The 23309-nt window shown below is 50.6% G+C and overlaps 3 protein-coding genes across 5 annotated transcripts in view; 1 reads left to right on the top strand and 2 right to left on the bottom strand.

The window, feature by feature from the left end:
* Positions 1–23309, bottom strand: part of CLU (clusterin) — a 124268-nt gene that overhangs the window by 30950 nt on the left and 70009 nt on the right.
* Positions 236–14283, top strand: ESCO2 (establishment of sister chromatid cohesion N-acetyltransferase 2). Its single transcript, XM_068679009.1, has 11 exons — positions 236–321; positions 1772–1834; positions 4396–5326; positions 6862–6949; positions 8837–8897; positions 9883–10006; positions 11028–11159; positions 11443–11532; positions 12099–12242; positions 12489–12670; positions 13611–14283. Exons 1-11 carry the CDS (start codon positions 311–313, stop codon positions 13747–13749), a joined length of 1965 nt encoding a protein of 654 aa, XP_068535110.1. The 5' UTR covers positions 236–310; the 3' UTR covers positions 13750–14283.
* On the bottom strand, positions 14522–22815 carry PBK (PDZ binding kinase). Of its 3 annotated transcripts, none has more exons than XM_068679010.1 (8): positions 22682–22815; positions 21340–21401; positions 20223–20313; positions 19944–20086; positions 17259–17428; positions 16565–16694; positions 15716–15892; positions 14522–14991 (listed from the first exon to the last, which is right to left on the bottom strand). In XM_068679010.1, the coding sequence occupies exons 2-8, from the start codon at positions 21383–21385 to the stop codon at positions 14786–14788; spliced, it is 963 nt and encodes a 320-aa protein (XP_068535111.1). In that variant the 5' UTR covers positions 21386–21401; positions 22682–22815; the 3' UTR covers positions 14522–14785. The 3 variants fall into 3 exon arrangements, with proteins under 3 accessions (XP_068535111.1, XP_068535112.1, XP_068535113.1); XM_068679011.1 differs by lacking the exon at positions 22682–22815 and adding an exon at positions 22471–22480 and having other exon boundaries at positions 21340–21403; XM_068679012.1 differs by lacking the exon at positions 22682–22815 and adding an exon at positions 21550–21560 and having other exon boundaries at positions 21340–21403.

Consider the following 23309-nt stretch of genomic DNA (forward strand, 5'->3'; position numbering starts at 1 on the left):
CGTAACGGGAGGGAAGGACCGGGCAAGGAGCGTTCCGGGGGGGGGGGGGGACTACAAGTCCCAGCATGCACCGCGCGCTCCCGCTGCCCTGAGGCGGCCCTGCGCTCGCAAGGCACGCTGGGAGTTGGAGTCTCCCTCAGGTTATCAGGTGAGCTCTGCTTCCTGATTGGCCGGACGGCGAGCGGGGCGGGTTCAGAGAGACGCTCGACCAATAGCGACGCGAGGTGGGATGAGTGACAAGGAGATGGGCCAGTGGGGAGGGGGGGCTGGGCGGGCGGGAGAAGCGGCGCGGGTTTGAGGCGCGGGAGCGATGGCGGCGGGGTGAGGGGGGGGAGGGGGCTGGGGGGGGATTTGGGGTCGGGGTTTGGGGTCTGGGATCGGGGCTTTTGGGGGTCTGGGGCCAGGGTTTGGGGCTGGGTTTGGGATTTGGGGGCTGGGTTTGGGGTTTGGGGTCCGGGTTTGGGATTTGGGGGCAGGGGCTGGGGTTTGGGGCCTGAGGTGAGGGGTCTGGGGCCTGGGCCTGGGGTTTAGGGGCTGGGTTTGGGGTCTGGGAGTTGGGTCTGGGGTCGAGGATCGTGGGGCTGGGGTGTAGGAGCTGGGTTTGAGGCTTGGGGGCTGGGAAGTGGGGTCTGGGGTCTGGGTTTGGGGTTTGGGGTCTGGGGTTTGGGGTCTAGGATCGTGGGTCTGGGGGTCTGGGGTTATGGATTTGGGGTCTAGGAGCTGGGTCTGGGGTCTAGGAGCTGGGTTTAGGATCATACGTCTGGGGTGTAGGACCTGGATTTAAGGTTTGGGGTCTGGGAACTGGGGTCTAAGATCTGGGTTTGGGGTCTGGGGTTTAGGGTCTAGGATCGTGGCTCTGGAGGTCTGGGAACTGGGTCTAGGAGCTGGGTTTAGGATCATAGGTCTGGGGTGTAGGACCTGGGTCTGGGGTCTGGGGTCTAGGGGACTGGGTTTAGGATCATAGGTCTGGAGTCTAGGGTCTAGGTCTGGGGCTTGGGGTGTAGGACCTGGATTTAAGGTTTGGGGTCTGGGAATAGGGGTCTGGGAACTGGGGTCTAAGATCTGGGTTTGGTGTCTGGGGTTTAGGGTCTAGGATCGTGGCTCTGGGAGTCTTTGGTTTGGGGTCTAGGATCTGGATTTGGGGTCTGGGAAGTGGGTCTAGGAGCTGGGTTTAGGATCATAGGTCTGGGGTGTAGGACCTGGGTTTGGGGTCTGGGGTCTAGGATCATGTGTCTAGGGTCTGGGATCATGGGTCTGGGGTCTGGGAGCTGGGTTTGGGGTCTAGGACCTGGCTGTAGGAACTGGGGTCTGGGATTTGGGATCATGGGTCTGGGGTCCAGGATCTGGGTCTGAGGTCCAGGAACTGGGTCTAGGATCATAGGTTTGGGGTCTAGGATCTAGGTTTGGGGTCTGGGATCATGGGTCTCGGGTCAGGGAATTGGGGTCTAGGACCTGGGTCTGGGGTTTAGGATCACGGGGCTGGGGTTGGGGTCTTGGTCTAGGGTCTGGGTCTGGGGCTTGCGGTCTGGTTTTGGGGTCTGCTCTGGGTCTGGATCCTGGGTTTGGGGTCTGGGAACCCTGCTGGGCTCCGGGCAGGGAAACCCCAAAACCCTGCCCTGAGGTGCTGTAGGGTTTCACCCTCCCCAGGACATCGGGACGGGATGGAGCTCGCGCCCCTCCTCCCCCCCAGCCTCCCTTTTCCCTTCCAAATTACCAATTTGTTCCTTTTTTAACCCAAAATCTCTCTCACCCCACTAAAATCTTGTTCTAGGCGCCCCGGCGGAGCCATGGCCACGCGCACCCCGCAGAAAAGGAGCCGCAGCCCCACTGACAGGTCCGTTCACCCCTCCTAAATCTTTTATTTTCCTCTTAAAATCAACCTAATCCTTTATTTTTTTTTAAAAAAAAGGAGCCATGGCCCCCCTGACAGGTCTGTTAACCCCTCCCAAATCTTTATTTTCCTCATAAAATCGATTTAATGTTTTATTTTATTTTATAAAGGAGCCACAGCCCCCCTGATAGGTGTGTTAACCCCTCCTAAATCCTTAATTTTCCTCTTAAAATCGATTTAATGTTTTATTTTAAAAATAAAGGAGCCACATTCCCCCTGATAAGTGTGTTTAACTCCCCCTAAATCTTCTATTTTCCTCATAAAATCAACCTAATGCTTGACTTTTTTTAAAAAAGGAGCCACAGCCCTACTGACAGGTCTGTTAACCCCTCCTAAATCTTTTATTTTCCTCATAAAATCAACCTAATGCTTTATTTTTTTTAAAAAAGGAGCCACAGCCCCACTGACAGGTGTGTTAACCCCTCCTAAATCTTTAATTTTCCTAATAAAAACAAATTCTAGTTTTATTTTAAAAATAAAGGAGCTGCAGCCCCCCTGACAGGTGTGTTTAACCCCTCCTAAATCCTTATTTTCCTCTTAAAATCGATTTAATGTTTTATTTTAAAAACAAAGGAGCCACATTCCCCCTGATAAGTGTGTTTAACCCCTCCTAAATCTTTTATTTTCCTCTTAAAATCAACCTAATCCTTTATTTTTTTTTAAAAAAGGAGCCACAGCCCCACTGACAGGTCTGTTAACCCCTCCCAAATCTTTATTTTCCTCATAAAATCGATTTAATGTTTTATTTTATTTTATAAAGGAGCCACATTCCCCCTGATAGGTGTGTTTAACCCCTCCTAAATCCTTATTTTCCTCTTAAAATCGATTTAATGTTTTATTTTAAAAATAAAGGAGCCACATTCCACCTGATAAGTGTGTTTAACCCCTCCTAAATCTTTAATTTTCCTCATAAAAACAAATTAGTTTTATTTTAAAAACAAAGGAGCCGCAGCCCCACTGACAGGTCCATTAACCCCTCCTAAATCTTTTATTTTCCTAATAAAAACAAATTCTAGTTTTATTTTAAAAATAAAGGAGCCGCAGCCCCCCTGACAGGTGTGTTTAACCCCTCCTAAATCCTCATTTTCCTCTTAAAATCGATTTAATGTTTTATTTTAAAAACAAAGGAGCCACATTCCCCCTGATAAGTGTATTTAACCCCTCCTCAATCTTTAATTTTCCTCTTAAAATCAACCTAATGCTTGATTTTTTTTAAAAAAAGGAGCCACAGCCCCACTGACAGGTCCGTTAACCCCTCCTAAATCTTTTATTTTCCTAATAAAATCAATTTACAATTTTATTTTATTTTATAAAGGAGCCACATTCCCCCTGATAAGTGTGTTTAACCCCTCCTAAATCTTTAATTTTCCTAATAAAAACAAATTATAGTTTTATTTTAAAAATAAAGGAGCTGCAGCCCCCCTGACAGGTGTGTTTAACTCCTCCTAAATCTTTATTTTCCTTTTAAAATCGATTTAATGTTTTATTTTAAAAACAAAGGAGCCACAGCCCCCCTGACAGGTGTGTTTAACCCCTCCTAAATCTTTTATTTTCCTCTTAAAATCAACCTAATCCTTTATTTTTTTAAAAAAAGGAGCCACAGCCCCACTGACAGGTCCGTTAACCCCTCCTAAATCTTTTATTTTCCTAATAAAATCAATTTACAATTTTATTTTATTTTATAAAGGAGCCACATTCCCCCTGATAAGTGTGTTTAACCCCACCTAAATCTTTAATTTTCCTAATAAAAACAAATTCTAGTTTTATTTTAAAAATAAAGGAGCTGCAGCCCCCCTGACAGGTGTGTTTAACCCCTCCTAAATCTTTATTTTCCTCTTAAAATCGATTTAATGTTTTATTTTAAAAATAAAGGAGCCACATTCCCCCTGATAAGTGTGTTTAACCCCTCCTAAATCTTTTATTTTCCTCTTAAAATCAACCTAATCCTTTATTTTTTTTTAAAAAAAGGAGCCACAGCCCCACTGACAGATCCGTTAACCCCTCCTAAATCTTTAATTTTCCTCAAAAAACCAACCCAGTGCTTTATTTTAGAACCAAACTACCGTTTTCTGCCCTAGGGGTGAGTTAGATCCCCCCAAAAACCCTCCAAATCTTTTCATACAAAGCTGAAAATTAAAAAAAAAAAAAAAAAGCTGAGGTGGAGGGAGGAGGGAGGCTGCAAGCAGGGCCAGGTGAGAGGGGTGCTGTGAAGGAAATCGGGGCTTTTCTCCTCGTTTTGGGGGGTGCTGAGGGTGTCGGTAGCGCTCCAGGAAGCAAAACGCTTGGAATTTTGGTAAGTTTGGTCCAAAAATTGATTTTATATTTAAAAAAAAACACAGAGAGTGGCGAGGTTGCGGTGTTTTTTCTGAGGTTTGTATTTTTTACCAGGCACTTGCTGGTACAGCGGCTCGTCTGGGCGACACTTAAAGAGTTATTTGAGGGAAATAAGACCCGAAAAGCTCGGAATTGCACCCAAAATGTTTGCTTTTCGCTTCTTTTCGCAGCCCAGCCTCTGCTTTTGAGACCCCGGTGAGGAGAGGGCCGCTGGGCTTCCTCGCCGGGCTTTCTCCTCGCAAGAAGTGCCGGAGGCACTGGTGTGCGTCCCAAATCCAGTGGTCGCCGGGCTCTGGTGATGAGCGGAAGGAAAACGAGGTCGTTCCCAAAAAACCGGCGCCCTCCAGGAGGCTGGAGGTGTCCCCCCTGCGGGTTCCCAAATCGGAATCGTCCCCGAAATCCTCCCGCCAGCCCCTGGTGCCCGTGGTGTCTTTCTACAGCAAGGAGAAGCGGTACCTCACCCTGCTGGAGAGGAAGCAGCTGGGGGGGGAGCTGAATTTTGGGGAGGGGAAGGGGGCTGGAAGCGGCAGGAGCACGAACCTCAGCGGGAAAACGAGCGCCAGGCTTGCGCCGAGCACCAAACGCGGCAAAAACGCCCCAAAAAACCACCCCAAAGCAGCGAAGAAGGTGAAGGCGGCCCCCCCGGCTCCGAAAATCGGCGTGGAGAAGGAGAACCTGGTGAAAAAAAAGATGGATTCGCCCTTCCGAGTGCTCAGCCTGACGGTGAAGCCGGCCTTGAAGCTGCAAGGGGGGGCGGCGTTTTTTTCCGCCGGGAAGAGGTCGCGCTCCAAAAAAAACCCCGGAGAACCCAAATCTCCCCAAATCCCCCCCGGGGCTGCGGAAAGAAGCGGGAGGACCCCAGCGGGGGCAGCTCCTTCGGCTCCTCCAAGCGAAAATCCCAAATTGGGGGGGTCCCGGAGCGGGATTGCTGTGCCTCAGGAGGGAAACGAGGAGCCCGGAGAGGATTTGAGGCACGGAAAAGAAGGAAAAAATGCAGAATGTGGAGGAAAAATGTCCCTGCAGGGCACGGGGGGCACCCCTGCTGTCCCTTCGCGCCCCCAAAAATCTCCTGCTGCAGGTGACGGCGCCGCAGAGAAGGTGGTAGGTGGCAGAGGGACACGTCCTGGTGATTTGGGCTGAGCCTGCTTGGTGAGGAACGTCAGAGGGTCCTGAAAAAGGAAGGGCAGCTCCCCAGCACCACGTTTTTACAAAAAAAACACATTTTCTGGTTCTCCAGGGCTTTTTTTTAGGGCTGGGTGCTGTAATCGGGAGGCGCCAGCCGCCTCGGGCTGCTCCCCGGCTGTCTTCTCCCCAAGGTTTGTTATTTGGAGGAGGGTTGGGTAGCTTTTTTTTTTTGTTTTTAGGTGTGACAGGTAAGGGTGGCACAGAAATGCCCCAAAACAGAGCTCAGAGCAGGTCCCCAGACGATTTTGTGCCACCTTTAAGCGTTTTTCTCACCAAATTCTGGCCTCAAAACCTGCACGGGCTGAGCTTGGCCTTGATCTGGTTTCACGTTCTGCTGGAGGCAGCTGCTTCGCCCGCTGACTGCCCAAGGCTGGGAAAAAAAAAAAAACATGAAAAGAGCAGAGTTTAAGGCAAAAATCAGCTTGGGAAACTTTGATTTTAGTGGAATTTCCGTGGGAGGCTTCCAGAGTTTGTTTCTTTCGAAAGAAACAAAAAAAAAAAAAAACACAAATCCCTCAGCTTCAGACATCTCTGGTTTTAAAGAATCACCGGAATTGTTAAAGCACCAAACGCTTTATTTCCTTTCATTGTAATTAATTTAATTGTAATTTAATTGTCTAATTCTTAAATTACACAATCGTGCCCTGATCATTTCGGGTGTCAGCCTCGAGGGATGGCAGGGAAAGAGGTAAGGAAGAGCCAACATTATCGGGCATTTTAGGACTGCCTGGAGAAGGTGGGCTGCCTCAAACACTTACAGAAAACAAAATAAAAAAAATAATAATGAGAGCAATGACAAAAGAGAGTGAAAATAACTAAATAAAGGGAAATCCTTCAGGATGTTGACTGACGAGCTGGGGAGCCACTACCGAGAAGCGATTTTTCCATTAATTTTAGAATTCCTCCCTTCCTTTTCCCTTTTTTTTTGGGTGGATTTGTCCCTTCAGACCTAAAACTTTTATTCTGGAGCTGCTTAAACTGCGCATTTTAAGGCTATATGGGAGGGAGGGAGCTTTTCCCTTTAGAAAGGAAATCTCTTGGTTAATTTAAATAAAAATCCTACAAGTTTTGAAGGAAAAGTAGCCCTAAATTTGGATATAAGGTGCAATAGTGTTTGCTAGGGTGCATAAGGTGTTAAAACGGTGCTCGTGTTCCCTGCTCAGGTCACAATCAGGATGCAGACAGGTGAGCGTGGCTTTAATTAGGCACCTAAATTAAATTAACACTTAAAAAATCCTTAATATATAGGGGATGTTCTCGGAATTAAGCCTGGGGTAAGGAAGGAACCGTGGTGAAAAACAGCCAGGTGTCAGCAGACGGCAAAAAAGCTGGAATTTTAATTCCTTTTTGCACATCGGCAGGGGGTGCTCGAACTGCAGGGGGTTCTGGAGCTGCTCCCCGAGAGCTGGGAGGTTTTTTTTTGACCCTAATAAAATTGTTTTAATTCACAGGGTGCTGAGGAAATCGGCGCTGCCCCAGCCCAGGAGCCGGCTGATGTGATTCCTCCGAGCCCATCTCCGCACAAAGAGGACAAGGAAGGTGAGTTGCACCCCACCTCCCTCGGATTCTGGACATTTGCTGCAGGGAAACGAGGTGGGAGAGGCTTTTTAAGGTCTTTTAGCATCCCCCAAAAGCAGCTTCGCCGAGTTCCCAGGCTGTGCTCCAGGTTTGTGTCCCAAAAAGCTGGGCAGAAACGACCAAATCTGAGCTCATGGCGAGCAGACGTAAATCGGGTTTTGTCCTGGTACCAACCAGACCTTCCTCTTCACCTTACTGCTCAGCAAAGCCCAGTTTTTCCCCTATTGCCTTCTTCTTGGACAAAATTACCCCAATTCTTCCACTTTTCCTTTAAAACCTTGATTCTCAGGCATCCAACATCGTTTGTTTGTTTCCTCCACGCCGAGCCCTGTCCCTCCTGGCCAGGCTCCCCCGCTTCTTCCCCTCCTCCTCATCTCACTCTGTTTTTTGCCAACCATTTCGTTTTTTCCCAACCCTTTCCAGCGTAGGAATCCTTTTTAAATCAATCTCTCCCACCTCCTTATCTGCCATCTACAGGGCTGTTATCATCTGTTATCTATTCCTGGTGGTGGCCACCCTGCATTTCTTGTCTTGGCGGTGAATTTTTGACCCTGATTATCGGACCGGGACATTTTTGGCCCTGTCAGCTCTCCCCGTTTTTCTTACAGCAGGTTTATCTATGCCAAATTTCCCCCGTTAATACAAGGAAATCGTCAGGAATTAGAAATGAATCGCGAGGCTTTTATTCCTCCCTTGGGAACGCCGAGGCTATAAAAGGAAAATGTTTTATTCGTAAGGCAAAACAAGCCACTGGCCTCCACCTCCTGCCTCACGTTCCAAGCACGCCCTAACGCGTGCCAGGAAGCTTACAAAAATGCACAATTCCTGTGGTTTGCTCCCAATTTCCTGCTTTTTTCCCTTTTCCCATTGTCAGCGTTACCTTTTCCAGCCCCGATAGCCTTGGGTCACCCCTGCTGGAGCCAAGTTTTTCTCTCGCCCCGCTCCTTGCACATCTGGCCTCAATCTCTCGAGGAAGCTGCCAGCACTCCTGAGCTTATCCCTTTATTTTTTCCCCTCGTTACACTTGCTCCACACAGGAACTTGTTTGATTTTGGAGCTGTGAGCTCTCTTTTCCTGCTGCTCATCATTTCTGTGCCCCCTCTCAGTGTCCCGAGGCTCCTCGCGCTCTGCTGCTGGCCACGATTCTGTCTTTGCTCCCCACTTTTCTTTGCAAGGCTCCCTTTCTGCTTCCTCCACCTGTTATTTGTCTGCTGGGGCCCTTCCCAGGAAGCATCTTGGCCCTCGAAGCTCCTGCATTTCTAGGAAATTTGGGGCTTTTTGTTATTTATTGCTGCCTTCTCCCTGACTCCTGAATCCTTTCCACTTCTGCTGTTAACAAGAGACGTTTTTATTGCGTCCTGAGCCTAGAAAGAGCTGCTTCATCCTCACAGCCCGGGTTTTGGAGGCTTTCAGCTCCACTTTCCAGCTTAGGCACTTTTTTAGGTTCCTGTGATTACCGAGAAGTCTCTGCCTGTTAGCAAATCCGGTCAAAAACGAGAGCAGAGAGCAGTCGAGCACTTTGCCTTAGCCGAAATAAGGGAAAATTAAAAACCTGGGCTTGATTAACTCTGTTAATAGCCAGAGGAACACGACCACAGCAGCAACTTCTGATTGCAAACGTCAGGGGAAAGCTCAGGGTGCCCTGATCAGTGCCGTGAAGGTGAGGACGTGCGGGCACCACTCCTGAACAAAACTTTTATGTACTCCAACAGCAATCCCAAAATCTCCTGTCTGAAGGGTTCAGATCCGTGTCACTCTGAAGCCTCGTTGGGGCTTGGATTCCTCTTTCCATGCCTTGACGTGTGCTAAAGACGACCGCAGCACAATAATTTCACTTCTCTTTTCCAGCTTCGTCTTCAAATGCAGAGGTCTACCCCATATTCAGTGCTCTCCCTGCAGGCAAGAAAAGGTACGTTCATCTTCGTCCCAGAAGAAGGTAATTTTCTTCCCAGATGAGCCATATCTGCAGAAAAAAAAATAGTTTTTATACGTTTCCATCCAAATACACATTTTTACACACACACACACTCAGAACAGCAGCTTGGCTTTCTGTCTCTGTGCACTGAGATAAGAGAAATCAGCCTGGTGAGGTTTGGGAGTTGTTTTTTTCTTGGTTTTTTTTTGTTTTGCTTAAGTGAAGGCCAAACAATGAATGGTGCATTGGTTTAGGTGGCTGCTAGCCTGAGAATAAGGAAACACACGTTTGTTTGCTCTCCGTGGTACATTTAGCTTGTGATTTTGCTATGGTTTTGAGCTGATAGGCTTCACTTTTGGAACTATAAAGGAAATAAAGGTTTTCTTTTAACTGTCGTTAATAAATAAAAATAATTAGATTAAAAAAATAGATAAAATCATTAGAAAAATCCCTCTCCCTTATTGAACCAACTTCTCGATAGGTTTTGTTCATAAGGGAAACACCCTGAGCCTGCTTTGTTGTGACCATACAAAAATCAACAACAAAAACCTTCAAAATTCCTTACAAACGAGCCAAAAGAAACCTTCCAAAGCTCGCTGCTACTGCAGGGCTGTGCCACAGAGAGGTGTTGGAAGCGAGCTCTGATTGCAATATTTGCTTTCCGAATTCCTCCCGGGGGTCAGGGGGAGCGCCGACAGATTTTCCTGTTTAAAATTGCTCGAGAAATGCCTCGATCCACGCAGAAGCCGAAAGGTAAGGTTAGAAAAAAACAAAATTATTGACGATTTTAACCAGTGCTCGTTCCCTGTAGCTCAAACCCACGTCACAAACTGGTGAATTCCTGTAAATCCTCCGTGTCTGGGTCACCAGCCCGGGGAAAAACGCGTCTCAGCCTCGCTCCAGCCCTCTCCCCTCAAAGGCTTTTCCCAAAATGCTGCCGACAGCTGCAGGGCTGACACCTCTCTGTGCTGATTTTCAGGACGCAGCCTGCTCTGGACGATCTGAGCTCTCCCTTCGGATCCAGCCCCCCTGCCAAAGCAGCTCACGGCCTGCAGAAGAGCAAGAGGGCGAAGGAATCGTGCTCCTGGGACCAGATGATCATCGTAAGGGCACGGTTTTGTGTGGTGGTGCTGAGGGGGGGCTTTCCCTGGCACTGTTCTGCAAAGCTGAAAGCGTTTAATAAGGAAAAATCCATCAGATTTGGAGGAGCTGGTGATAAATAACACTGATATATTATCGCAGTGCTATTTTTCCCCACTTTTTCCCCATTTTCCTTTTCCTTTACACCCTACCCCTACGCATTCCCCCCTACCCGCCCCCAGGGGCTGACACTTGGCATGATTTGGGGGAAGAACTGAGCGCTGCAGCCAGAAATATTTAACAAAAACTCCTCCAGGAGGCAGGCAGAAGCAGGAACCCTCTTGCCCCAGGTGGGTCCCTGCCTATTTTTCACCCTGCCCGAGTGGATCCAGACCAGGGCTGTGCCCACGGCAGCGGACGGTGGCAGAATTGGGACCGACGGAGAGCCGGGCACCTTCAGGACAGAGGGGACACCTTCAGGACACAGGGGATGGATGGGGACACCCAAAAGGGGACACGGAGAAGGGAAAAGAGCTGCTGGAGGAGCTCGCATGCAGGGAAATAAACCAAACCCTTAAAAATCGAGGCTTTGGTGCACGTCAGTGCTGAACAACCTGCTGCTGCACTGCCGCCCGGTTCCTTTTCTCCCCCTCCCTGCACTCAGGGCTGTGAAAATGTTGCTGCTTTGTTTTCTTTTTTTTTTTTTTAAGAGAACTGGCAGAAAATTCTGCGTGGTTTGCCTTTGTTTTTGCGGTGTTGGTTTACGTCGCTGGCGCAGAGTTTCGCCCCTCCATCTGCTCCGGGGCTCGTTCCAAATACCGCGTTCACTGTACCCTGCGAGTGATTTTACGCTCTGTAGCCCTGAAAGTTCTGCAAACAAGCAAAAAGCTGTGCTCCTCTTCCTGCATTCCCACCAAACCAAACACTCCAGCCTTGATTTTTGTTGCCGCAACCCCCTTCCTCCCCTCGTTCCTTCGCCAGAGCGTGGTTTTGAACCCGAGCCCGCGGGCCCCACGCTTTATCCACCTCCCTTTTCTCCCCCAGGACGCCGGGCAGAAGCATTTTGGGGCCGTGGGCTGCAAATCGTGCGGGATGATCTACACGGCTGGCAGCCCCGAGGACGAAGCCCAGCACATCCAGCACCACGAGAGGTTCCTGGAGGCGCTGCGCTACGTGGTAAGGGCTGGGGTGGGGCAGCGAGGCAGCCGCAGGCAAATATTTTGTCATATTTTGTCATATTTTGTCATATTTTGTTATATTTTGTCACCCGAGAGCGAGCTGAGCGTGAGAGCTCCGTGCAGCTCCAGCAAAAAGGTCGGCTGGCTGCGACCTGGCTTTGTTCCTGCACGCCGAGGTGGCTCAGCTTACGGCTGAATCACTTCCCCTCTCGCCAAACCGCTGACTCCGTGTTGTGTTTTTTGTTTTTTTTTTTTCTTTTTTTCCCCTCTCTCTGCCGCAGGGCTGGAAGAAAGAGCGGGTTGTGGCGGAGTTCTGGGATGGGAAAATCGTCCTGATCCTTCCAGCTGACCCGAAATACGCCGTCAAGAAGGTGCGAGGGCTGTTTGTTTTGGGGCTTGTGCTGCGGGGGAGTTCTGGCTGCGCTCCCCGGCGCACGAGCAGACATCTCCTGGAAATTCATGGGGCTCGGCGGGGTCACAGCAGCTCTGGCGTGAGTGATTTGGGGCGCTGTGGATGCACATCCCACCCCTGCCCTGTTATTTTGTCCCTAAATAACCAGCACAACCCGGGCTCTTCAGTCCTGGAGCGCTCTGCAAGGGGGAGATGCGAGCGAGAGCCCCCTCTTGGTGCAGGCAGAGGGAACAGCTATTGTCAGATGGCTCTTGATAAATGGGGAAGTGTTTTTATTTAAAAACAGCACCCAAAAAGCCCGCTTGGGGTTGTCTGAAAAACAACAGAGCTGCCAGGCTGGCTGCAGTGAGTGCTGGCATCACGGGATTTCAAAAAAAAAATGTTACAAAACATTTTGTGGCTGCTTCGTGGAGCCTGACCCTGAGCGAGCACGGGATTTTTCGAGGGAAGTGAGCCCTTTTCGGAGGGGTTTTTGTGCTGAGCTGAGGAACTGTGGGGCCTGACGCTTCTCTCGCTTCCCCTCAGGCCGAAGATGTGCGAGAAATCGTGGATAACGAGCTGGGATTTAAGCAGGTGGCGCTGAGCTGCCCAGCCAAGACCAAGACGTACCTGTTCGTGTCCAATGAGAAGATGATTGTGGGGTGCCTCGTGGCTGAGTCAATCAAGCAGGTGTGATTTGGGAATTAATTGGGAAGGGGGAAAAACTGCGGGCTCAATACACTGGAAATCCTCTTCTTGCACAGAAGAGGGGAAAAATAAAACGCAGGAAAACCTCGTGCTGGTATCCGTGAGAGATATTTGCACAGAGCAAGCTTCCACCTGCCCCCGCTTTGGGTTTTTTGCCCTGTGAAACCCCCCCTGCGGGGTCTGAGGGGCTGGATGCAGCATCTCCACTCTTTTCCTTATCCCCTGCAGGCGTTTCGGGTGCTGGCCGAGCCGGTGGCCTCGCAGAGCCCGGGGCAGGACCCGCTGCAGCAGCACCGTGCTTGGCGCTGCTCCACGCGCCCCGAGCCCGCCGTCTGCGGCGTCAGCAGGATTTGGGTGCTGGGGCTGGCCCGCAGGAAGGGCGTCGCGCGCCGCATGCTGGACGTGGTCAGGTATTTGGAGGATCCCAGCGGGTAGGGGGGGGGATATTTTCGGGGAGGGAACGGGGATCGTGGCAGAAAGTGCTCGGAGGCAACGTGCTAAATCTGTGGGCTCCTACTGCCGAGCACCTCTGAGATCCCCTCGGCCTGATACGGGGTTATCAGCTGGGTTGAAACCCGGGGTTTTCGGGTTTATTCGTGTTTCTAAATATTGGTGGTGTAAATAAGGTGAATTTGAAGCCTGGCACGAGTGGTGGCCAAGCTAACAGCGGAACACACAGCTCCACGGGCTGCGTTTTCCAAGAGAAAACGTGCTGGAAGAAGTTTTTATTGATGGAGCAAACACTTCGAGTTTCTCTGAGCAGGAAATTTGGAGCTTTTCAAGTGTGTTTGGCTCTGCTCAAGCACCAGGAGGGCGTCCCCCATCCGTTCGAACCCTGCTTCGAGGTTGTGCTTGGTGGCTGTCCTTGAGCCTGTCGTAATATTTATCTAGATAATTTTTATCTCACGATAATACTTAGATAATATTTATCTCACGAGCTTGTGGTAATATTTATCTGGTAATATCTGCTCGCTTTATATCTAAATCTGCATCTAAAGTGTAGCACACATGTAGATTTATAAATATATAACCAGATGCTGTCATATCTGGAGCTCAATATTCAGAAAATTGATCAGCCAGGGCTGCTTCCCCTGCCTCCAGAGCTGCCAGTGTACGTCCTTAAGCACAGACAGAAAACATCACCGTGCCTAAAATTACATTTTTTTTTTTGTACTAACCTTAAAACACCTCCTGGTTCCTGAAGCTGGAATCCAGGAGGGCAAACGGCGTCCTCAAAGCCTTCCTCTCTGGTGTGAGAGCCAGGCTTGAGAAGCGACAGCTTCTTAAGGGTAATTATCGGGGTTAAATCAAGGAGCAGCGGGGGGCTGACGGCTCTCTCCTTCCTTCCAGGACCACTTTCATGTACGGCAGCTACCTGAGCACGGAGGAAATCGCCTTCTCCGACCCCACGCCCGACGGGAAGCTGTTTGCCACCAGGTACTGCGGGACGCCCAGCTTCCTCGTCTACAACTTCGTGCACAGCAACTGAGCCGCCTGGAAATCACGCATCCAGGGGGGGTGAAGCCAGCTGAGCTAATTCTTTGTTTTTTAAAGTAATGCGGTGGTGCTGGTACCTGGCTGAACGCTGCTTTCCTGCTGCCTTCCTCCTCTTCGAAGGCTTCGCTGTTCGTACAGAGTCGTGTTGGGGTCGGGACCTTGCTGTGAAGCCGAGCAGAAGCTCGCTCGGCTGGCGGATAATTCTTCTGGAAGTTAAAAATTTATTGCAAGTAACTTAATTCCCTTTCAGAGTTTTAATATAAAGAGGGCTGCTTCCTCCCCGAGGTGTTCAGCCCCCAGCTCTGCCCCGCGTGTGTGTGAGCAGCTCGGGAGCGGAGCCTGATGTGCACTGTGCTTGGAAATAAATCCTGAGCGTGCAGGAGATGAATGTGAAGGCCTGGGCTGGGTGTAAATAGTTGGCTCGGGGCAGGATCTCTCCCAGCCTCTGCTGTGTAAGGTCTGGAACCTTCCCAGCGTGGTTTAGGGGGAGCTACCCCTGCCTGCTCAATAAATTGTGTGAAACGCTGGCGTTTGGGCTCCTTTCTGTGCACGGAGGAGAAAGGGAAACCAAAAAGCTCTTCTCGTTAAAGGAGGTGGCAAAAACAGGACCCAGGGGCTGCCTACGGGACCGGGAGCAGCTTTTCTCCAACCCTTTCCTAACCCCAAATCCAGCCCCTGGTGCTGAGCTGCTCCCTGGGGGTGCTGCCCACCCGCACCCCTTTCCCTTCAGATTATTTTTAAAAGAAAAGCACTAATTACACAAATTAGAGAACAAATTCTTTTCAACGTCTGCCACGAACATCAACCAGAGACGGGGATAAGTTAAACACAACCAGGGGAGGGTTTTAAACAGCTCGGGGGCACGGGGGGCATTGCACGGAGCGCATCGAGGGCACATCCTTAAACCTAAAAATGGCTAAAAAAGGGCTATTTCTGAACAGATTTAGGCTCTGCAAGGAGCAGATTTTACAACCTAGGAGGGTAACACAGCTCCGGGAACGGCCTCGCTTGCTCAGGAGCCGGGGTTGTCACTCCGGGGGCAGGCTGGCTTCCAGGGCTGCCACGATGTGAGCGGCCGAGGGGCGTTTCTGGGGCTCCTCGCTGGTGCAGATGGAGAAGAGCTCGATCATGCGCTGGTAGGAAGGGTCCAGCTCCTCCATGTTCAGGGCCGGCCGCGTCCCCAGCGCCGCGTAGTACGCCTCCTCGTCGAAATCATCTTCGTCAAAGGACTCGTCTGGAAAAGAGGGGGACACCCTGGGCTCCGGCAGCCCTCCGAGCCCGATTTTCTCCTCGTTCTTTAAGGGTTTTTGATGTTAAAGCCGTGCCCGTCTCGTTTCTCCCAGCAGGGCAAAAACCCAGGAGCTGGTTTTGGCTTCTCTGCTGCAGCAGGATCGGCTGCCTCGCTCAAATCCCTGCCCCCAAATTCCAGCAGGAGGTCACTGGCCCCTTTTCTGCATCATTTTAACAGCACAGCCACAGCGGGACATCGCTCCTACACCCCTGGAGGCACAGCCCTGAGGCTCGGGGACGTTTTTTAAACCCACCCCCAGAGCAGGGAGCCAGGCTGATGGGAATTTGAGGAGCAGCTGAGATTCAAGGAGCTCTCTCCATCTGTGCCGAAGCTCTTACAAAGCTCTGGTTTGGGGTGATTAATTGCTGTCATCAATCAGCTTCTCGTTTAGAGTTAGGAAGCCAAACAGGGGCAGGCAGGGCGCTCGTTTTCCCTTTTCCCCCTCAAAAAACACCCAAAAACAGCTCGGGTGGATTCGGGCTGTCTATGGTTTTGTGGGATTTTTGGGGTGGCGCAGACAAAAACATTTGTGAGGTTTTTATATGGCATCCAGGGGAGACCCAGCACCTTGGTGGTGCTGAGACGGACCCGAAAAACCCAATCCTATTCAGGGAGAAACTTCCAAAAAGGCTTTTTTTCCCCCCCAGAAAATGCAACAGCCACCAACCTTCGTCGTCGGTGCCGCCTCCCAGGTTGAGGTGAGGCACGGCCAAGGTCATCATCTCCCAGAGGGTCAGCCCGAAGGCGAAGATGTCGGCTTTGTCGGTGATCACCCCCTCGTCCTGCAGAGCCTCTTTGGGTTTCCAGGGCTCGGTGCCGATGTAGGAGCCCTGGGGGTCGCTCACTGCAAGGAACCCGACGCGTTTGGGGGTCAAGGACAAAGCCACCGGGGTCCCTCTGCCTCCACCCCCGTGGTTCTGCTTCGTTTGCTTCAAATTCCGATCAAATTCCGATCAAATTCCGATCAAATTCGCTCCTTGCAAAAGGGAACGGCTCCCGAAACCCAAAGGGAATGGCTCCCAAAAACAAAAGGGGACGGCTCCCAAAAACCCAAAAGGGGACGGCTCCCAAAAACCCAAAAGGGGACGGCTCCCAAAAACCCAAAGGGAACGGCTCCCAAACACCCAAAGGGGACGGCTCCCAAACACCCAAAGGGGACGGCTCCCAAACACCCAAAGGGGACGGCTCCCAAACACCCAAAGGGGACGGCTCCCAAACACCCAAAGGGGACGGCTCCCAAACACCCAAAGGGGACGGCTCCCAAAAACCCAAAGGGGACGGCTCCCGAAACCCAAAGGGGATGGCTCCCAAAAACCCAAAGGGAATGGCTCCCAAAAACCCAAAGGGAACGGCTCCCAAAAACCCAAAAGGGAACGGCTCCCAAAAACCCAAAAGGGAACGGCTCCCAAAAACCCAAAGGGAACAGATCCGGACCTCCTGGAGAGCTCCCGCACCCCCTTCTCCAGGGATCGGGGAGCCCCCGAGCATTTGGGGGCCCCCAAAAACCCCCCCTCACCCGTCATGTTCTCGTCCAGGGGCAGGGAGACCCCCACGTCGCAGATCTTGACGGCCTCGAAGTCGCCTCTCACCACCACGTTGGAGGATTTGATGTCCCCGTGGAGCAGCTTCTTGTCATTGTGAAGATACTGGGGAGGGGGGGGGGGGACAGAAAAAAGCAATTAAAGCCCCCCCGTGGGGACCCGTAACCACCGAGGAGCCATCAAGTTTAGAGAAAAAAGCACCAAATTTGTCGTTTTTCACGTTAAAATTTCGGGGATGTGTTAACGCCCGCCTGCAGGGCGCGGGGGGGGGGCTGCTCCACTCTGATTTTGGGGTTTTTTAGCGCGGGGGGGGCTGCTTCACTCTGATTTTGTTTTTTTTTAGCGCGGGGGGGCTGCTTCACTCTGCTTTTGGGGTTTTTTAGGGCAAAACTGGGAGAAAAGGAAAAAAAAGGGGGAAAAGGAAAAAATCCCCGCGGAGCTTTAGGAGCAGCTCTTGGAGCCGTGCCGTGGTTCAGACCCAACCCCGATGCTCAAAACCCTAAAAAAATCACTTTTTCCCCCACCTCCCAGCCCTCAAAATCACCTTTTTCAGCCTGGGAGAGGCGCAAAAACGGCACCGAGCATCCCCCAACCTTGTAGGATCCCTCGCAGCATCCTCTCACCCCCCCCACAATTTGGGGTTTTGGTTTCCCCGACCCCATAACCCACCTTCAGCCCCCTGGCCATGCTCAGGGCCACCTTGGCGATGGTGGCGGCGGGGAAGGGGCCGAGGCGGGCGGCGTTCCTCTCCTCGATCAGGTCGCTGAGGGATTTTTCGCCCCCGTACTCCATGGCCAGGCACATGCTGCCGTCGTTGGCCTCGGTGAAGGCGCGGTAACCTTAAAAAAAATAAGAAAAAAATCACTTTTTAGGTAAAATGAGCTGGCACCGGTGTTTTTAGGGGGCTGGGGGCTGGCACGGATTCACCCCAAGGGGTCCCGGTGGTTTTGGGGGGTGGTTTCTGGAGAGGTGACCCCCCCAGGTGGGGGGATGAGCCTCAGATTTTGGGCACGGAGCGAGGGGAGCGCCCCTAAAAAGCTCCCAGCTCAGCTTTGTGCCCCCAAAAGGGCACGGGGGGGGGGTTCCCCAGTCCTCAGGGGACAGAGAATCAGGAAAAAAGGGGAATTTGTTGTTTGTTTTTTTTATTTGGGGGGGTGACACCTGCAGCTGGTGTCAGGGAGGGAATAGGGGATGCTTGGGAATGCAGGGGCACGGCGGCGTTTGCAGAAATCTCAACCTGGGAATATTTCAATGCTTTTTTTAAAGGGAAAAAAAGGGAAAAAGGAAAAAAGAAGGGGAAAAAGGAAAAAAGAAGGGGGAAGAGGAAAAAAGAAGGGGGAAGAGGAAAAAAGAAGGGGGAAGAGGAAAAAAGAAGGGGGAAGAGGAAAAAAGAAGGGGGAAGAGGAAAAAAAGGGGGAAGAGGAAAAAAAGGGGGAAGAGGAAAAAAAGGGGGAAGAGGAAAAAAAGGGGGAAGAGGAAAAAAAGGGGGAAGAGGAAAAAAAGGGGGAAGAGGAAAAAAAGGGGGAAGAGGAAAAAAAGGGGGAAGAGGAAAAAAAGGGGGAAGAGGAAAAAAAGGGGGAAGAGGAAAAAAAGGGGGAAGAGGAAAAAAAGGGGGAAGAGGAAAAAAAGGGGGAAGAGGAAAAAAAGGGGGAAGAGGAAAAAAAGGGGGAAGAGGAAAAAAAGGGGGAAGAGGAAAAAAAGGGGGAAGAGGAAAAAAAGGGGGAAGAGGAAAAAAAGGGGGAAGAGGAAAAAAAGGGGGAAGAGGAAAAAAAGGGGGAAGAGGAAAAAAAGGGGGAAGAGGAAAAAAAGGGGGAAGAGGAAAAAAAGGGGGAAGAGGAAAAAAAGGGGGAAGAGGAAAAAAAGGGGGAAGAGGAAAAAAAGGGGGAAGAGGAAAAAAAGGGGGAAGAGGAAAAAAAGGGGGAAGAGGAAAAAAAGGGGGAAGAGGAAAAAAAGGGGGAAGAGGAAAAAAAGGGGGAAGAGGAAAAAAAGGGGGAAGAGGAAAAAAAGGGGGAAGAGGAAAAAAAGGGGGAAGAGGAAAAAAAGGGGGAAGAGGAAAAAAAGGGGGAAGAGGAAAAAAAGGGGGAAGAGGAAAAAAAGGGGGAAGAGGAAAAAAAGGGGGAAGAGGAAAAAAAGGGGGAAGAGGAAAAAAAGGGGGAAGAGGAAAAAAAGGGGGAAGAGGAAAAAAAGGGGGAAGAGGAAAAAAAGGGGGAAGAGGAAAAAAAGGGGGAAGAGGAAAAAAAGGGGGAAGAGGAAAAAAAGGGGGAAGAGGAAAAAAAGGGGGAAGAGGAAAAAAAGGGGGAAGAGGAAAAAAAGGGGGAAGAGGAAAAAAAGGGGGAAGAGGAAAAAAAGGGGGAAGAGGAAAAAAAGGGGGAAGAGGAAAAAAAGGGGGAAGAGGAAAAAAAGGGGGAAGAGGAAAAAAAGGGGGAAGAGGAAAAAAAGGGGGAAGAGGAAAAAAAGGGGGAAGAGGAAAAAAAGGGGGAAGAGGAAAAAAAGGGGGAAGAGGAAAAAAAGGGGGAAGAGGAAAAAAAGGGGGAAGAGGAAAAAAAGGGGGAAGAGGAAAAAAAGGGGGAAGAGGAAAAAAAGGGGGAAGAGGAAAAAAAGGGGGAAGAGGAAAAAAAGGGGGAAGAGGAAAAAAAGGGGGAAGAGGAAAAAAAGGGGGAAGAGGAAAAAAAGGGGGAAGAGGAAAAAAAGGGGGAAGAGGAAAAAAAGGGGGAAGAGGAAAAAAAGGGGGAAGAGGAAAAAAAGGGGGAAGAGGAAAAAAAGGGGGAAAAGGAAAAAAAGGGGGAAAAGGAAAAAAAGGGGGAAAAGGAAAAAAAGGGGGAAAAGGAAAAAAAGGGGGAAAAGGAAAAAAAAGGAAAGGAAAAGAAAGGAAAAAGGAAAAGAAAAAAAAAGGAAAACGGAAAAAAAAAAGAAAAAGAAATGTGTTTTTTTTTTAAAGCTGGAAAGGTCAAGATTTTGTGTGTTTGCAAATTCCTGCCAGAAGCCAGGCGGCGTTTTGGGGTGGCGCAGAGGAATGAATGCCAAACGGAGCGGAGAGATAAGAGGGGAGATAAGAGGAGAGATAAGAGATAAGAGGGGAGATAAGAGATAAGAGGGGAGATAAGAGCCTGGAACGGCTTCTCCAAACACTCCTGGCCCTGAAACACCTCCCCGGAGCCTATTTGGGAAAATTTTGGGGACACAACCTGATCCCACACCCCTCCTGACCCCAAATCCCTAATTCCACGCCTCGAGGGTATCGCCGCGCTGCTGCTCCTCCCCGCAGCACCCCAAAGCAGCAAAACCCCAAATTTCCCCAAATTTCCCCAAATTGGGGGTTATTGAGCGCTCCGAATTTAATAGGGGGGGGCTCACCCACGATGTTCGGGTGCTGGAGGCCCTTTAGGATTTTGGCCTCGTCGTTGAGCCGCTGCTGGTAGAGGCTCTGCTGCGTCCGGCTGCATTTGGGGTTGATTTTCTTCACGGCCCAAGGGGAGCGGGATAAACCCCGCGGGGACCTAAATGGGGAAAAAAATGTGATTTTGGGTCAGAAATGGGAGTTTGGGTCCTGATTTTGATTTATGGGATTTGGGTAAAAAGGGGTCTGGGAGCTCAAAGGGTTTGGGGTTTGGGGTCCCGCTCCTGGCCCCGTACCTCTTCATCAGGTAGACGTTGACCCCGGTGCCGTAGCCGAGCTTCTGCATGAACGGGGAGGCCGGGATGGTGACGGATGCTGCGCACGGCTCTGGGAAAAGGTAAAAAAAACAGAAAAATCACCCAAAAAATCACTCAGAAAAAAAATCACCAAAAAAAAAATCACCAAAAAAAAAATCACCAAAAAAAAATCACCAAAAAAAAATCACCCCCAAAATAAAAATCACCCCCAAAATAAAAATCACCCCCAAAATAAAAATCACCCCCAAAATAAAAATCACAAAGAAAAATCGCAAAAAAAAACCAAAATCACAAAAAAAAACACAAAAAAATCACACACAAAAACAAACAAAACACAAAAATCAGAAAAAAGTCACAAAAAAAAACAAAAATCACACACACAAAAAGAACAAAAAAAAACACAGAAAAACACAAAAAAATCACACAAAAAAAATCACAAAAAATAAACAAAAAAGCAAAAGAAAAAAACACAAAAAAACAAACAAAAAAAAAACACAAAAAGCACACAAAAAAACACACAAAAAACCACAAAAAGACAAAAAAGAAAACACACACACACAAAAAAAGAAAAATCACAAAAAAAAGCACACAAAAAAACCAAAAAAATCACAAAAAAAATCACAGAACAAACAAAAAATTCACAAAAACAAAAAATCACAAAATAACCAAAAACATAAAAAATCACCTAAAAATCACAAAAAAAACAAACAAAAATGACAAAAAATGACCAAAAAAGGCCAAAAAAAAACCCAAAAAAGACAAAAAAAAGACAAAAAAAAAAGACAAAAAAGACAAAAAAAAAGACAAAAAAAAAGACAAAAAAAAAGACAAAAAAAAAGACAAAAAAAAGACAAAAAAAAAGACAAAAAAAAAAGACAAAAAAAAAAGACAAAAAAAAAAGACAAAACACACACATATAAAAAAAAAAGAAAAATCACCAAAAAAATCACACACAACAAAAAGAAACAAGCCCGCAGGTGAGCAGGCACTGAGGAGGGGACAGCAGGTGGCAGCACCTCTACTCGGTGCTTACACCTAGGTGTAACTCACCAACCAGCCCAGGCATCCTCAGTGCTTACACCTAGGTGTAACTCACCAGGTTTCTCCTTCTGCTCCACGTTTTGGGACTTGAGGGCTTCCATGGCTGCAAGCTGAGCCCTACAACAGGGAGTAGAGGGTTTACTACACGGCCACCAGCAGCCCCCCGGGGAGAGCACCGAGGAGCTCCCCCCCCCGGGGGCTGGGCTCAGCCCCTACACAGCCCTGCTGCTACTCCAAGGGGCCTCTACTACCACTTGGAGCCCTACTACTCCTCAGGTCCCTAACTACTACTATTCTGCAGGCCCCCTAGTATTCTGGGGGCTCCCTACTACTACTACTACTACTCTGCAAGCCTCCTCCTCCTCCTACTCTGTGGTCCTCCTCCTACTCCACAGCCCCCTACTACTTGGGCCCCTACTACTATATACCCCCTTACTACTCTGTAGCCCCCCTATACTACTCCACACCCCGCCTACTACTACTACTTGGGCCCCCTATTACTATACGCCCTGCTACTACTGCACAGCCCCCCACTACTACTACTCCGCAGTCCCCCACTACTACACACCCTGTTGCTGCTCTGCAGCCCCCCTACTACTACTCCTTGGGCTTGCTACTACTCCACACCCCCCTACTGCTACTACTCCACACCCCCCTACTGCTACTACTCAGCCCCCTACTACTCCACACCCCCTTACTACAACTCCTTGGCCCCACTACTACTCCACAGTCCCCTACTACACCACATCCCCCCTACTACTACTCCTCAGCCCCCCTACCACTACACACCCTGCTACTACTCCACAGCCACCCACTACTACTCAGACCCCTGCTACTACTACTCTACAGCCCCCCTACTACTACTCCTTGGGCCTGTTACTACTCCAACCCCCCCTACTGCTACTACTCAGCCCCCTACTACTCCACACCCCCTTACTACAACTCCTTGGCCCCCCTACTACTCCTCCTCAGCCCCCCTATTACTACACACCCTGCTACTACTCCACAGCCGCCCACTACTACTCGGGCCCCTACTACTACTACTCCACAGCCCCCTACTACTACTCCTTGGGCCTGCTACTACTCCAACCCCCCCTACTGCTACTACTCAGCCCCCTACTACTCCACACCCCCTTACTACAACTCCTCGGGCCCCCTCCTCCTCCTACTACTCGGTAGCCCCCCACTACTCCTCGAGCCCCTACTACTACACACCCAGTTACTCCTCCCCAGCCCCCTTACTACTACTACTACTCAGTCCCCTACTCCTCCTCCTCCCCAGCCCCCTTACTACAACTCCTCGGGCCCCTACTACCCCTCCCCCTCCTCCTACACGCCCCGCTGCTACTACTCAGCCCCCTCCTCCTCCTCCCCCCATCCCCCCCCCTTACTCCTACCTCTACTCCTCGTAGTAGCCCCCCCCCAGGCGCTGCCGTTGCCGTTTGAATGCTGCGCGCGCGGGAGCCCCGCCCCCTACGGCGGCCGCGGGCGGCCAAAAAGCCGCGGAAGGCGGAGCGGGGGGGGGGGCGGGGCCTGGGGGGTCCCCAGGAGCTGGGGGGGGGGGGGGGGGGGGCTCTGGGGTGCACCAGGGGCCCCAAATCCCTTGGGGGGGCTGTGTGGGGTCCCGAAGGCCCTGGGGGGTCTCTATGGGGTCTCCAAGCCCTTGGGGGGGGTCTCTGTGGGGTCCCCAAGGCCTTGGGAAGTGTGGGGGGGTCCCCATGGGGTCCCCAAGTCCCTGGGGGGGGTCTCCAGGGGGTCCCCAAGGCCTTGGGGAGTGTGTGGGGGTCTGCATGGGGTCCCCAAAGCCCTTTGGGGGTGTGTGGGGGGTCCCTATGGGGTCCCCAAGCCCTTGAGGGGGGTCTCTGTGGGGATCCCAAATTGCTGGGGGGGGGTCTCCAGGGGGTCCCCGAGGCCTTGGGGAGTGTGGGGGGGGGTCTGCATGGGGTCCACAACCCTTGGGGAGGGGTCTCCATGGGGTCCCCAATTCCCTGGGGGGGTCTCTGTGGGGTCCCCAAGCCATTGGGG

Source organism: Anas acuta, chromosome 3 (assembly GCF_963932015.1).
Source record: "Anas acuta chromosome 3, bAnaAcu1.1, whole genome shotgun sequence".
Taxonomy (NCBI): domain Eukaryota; kingdom Metazoa; phylum Chordata; class Aves; order Anseriformes; family Anatidae; genus Anas; species Anas acuta.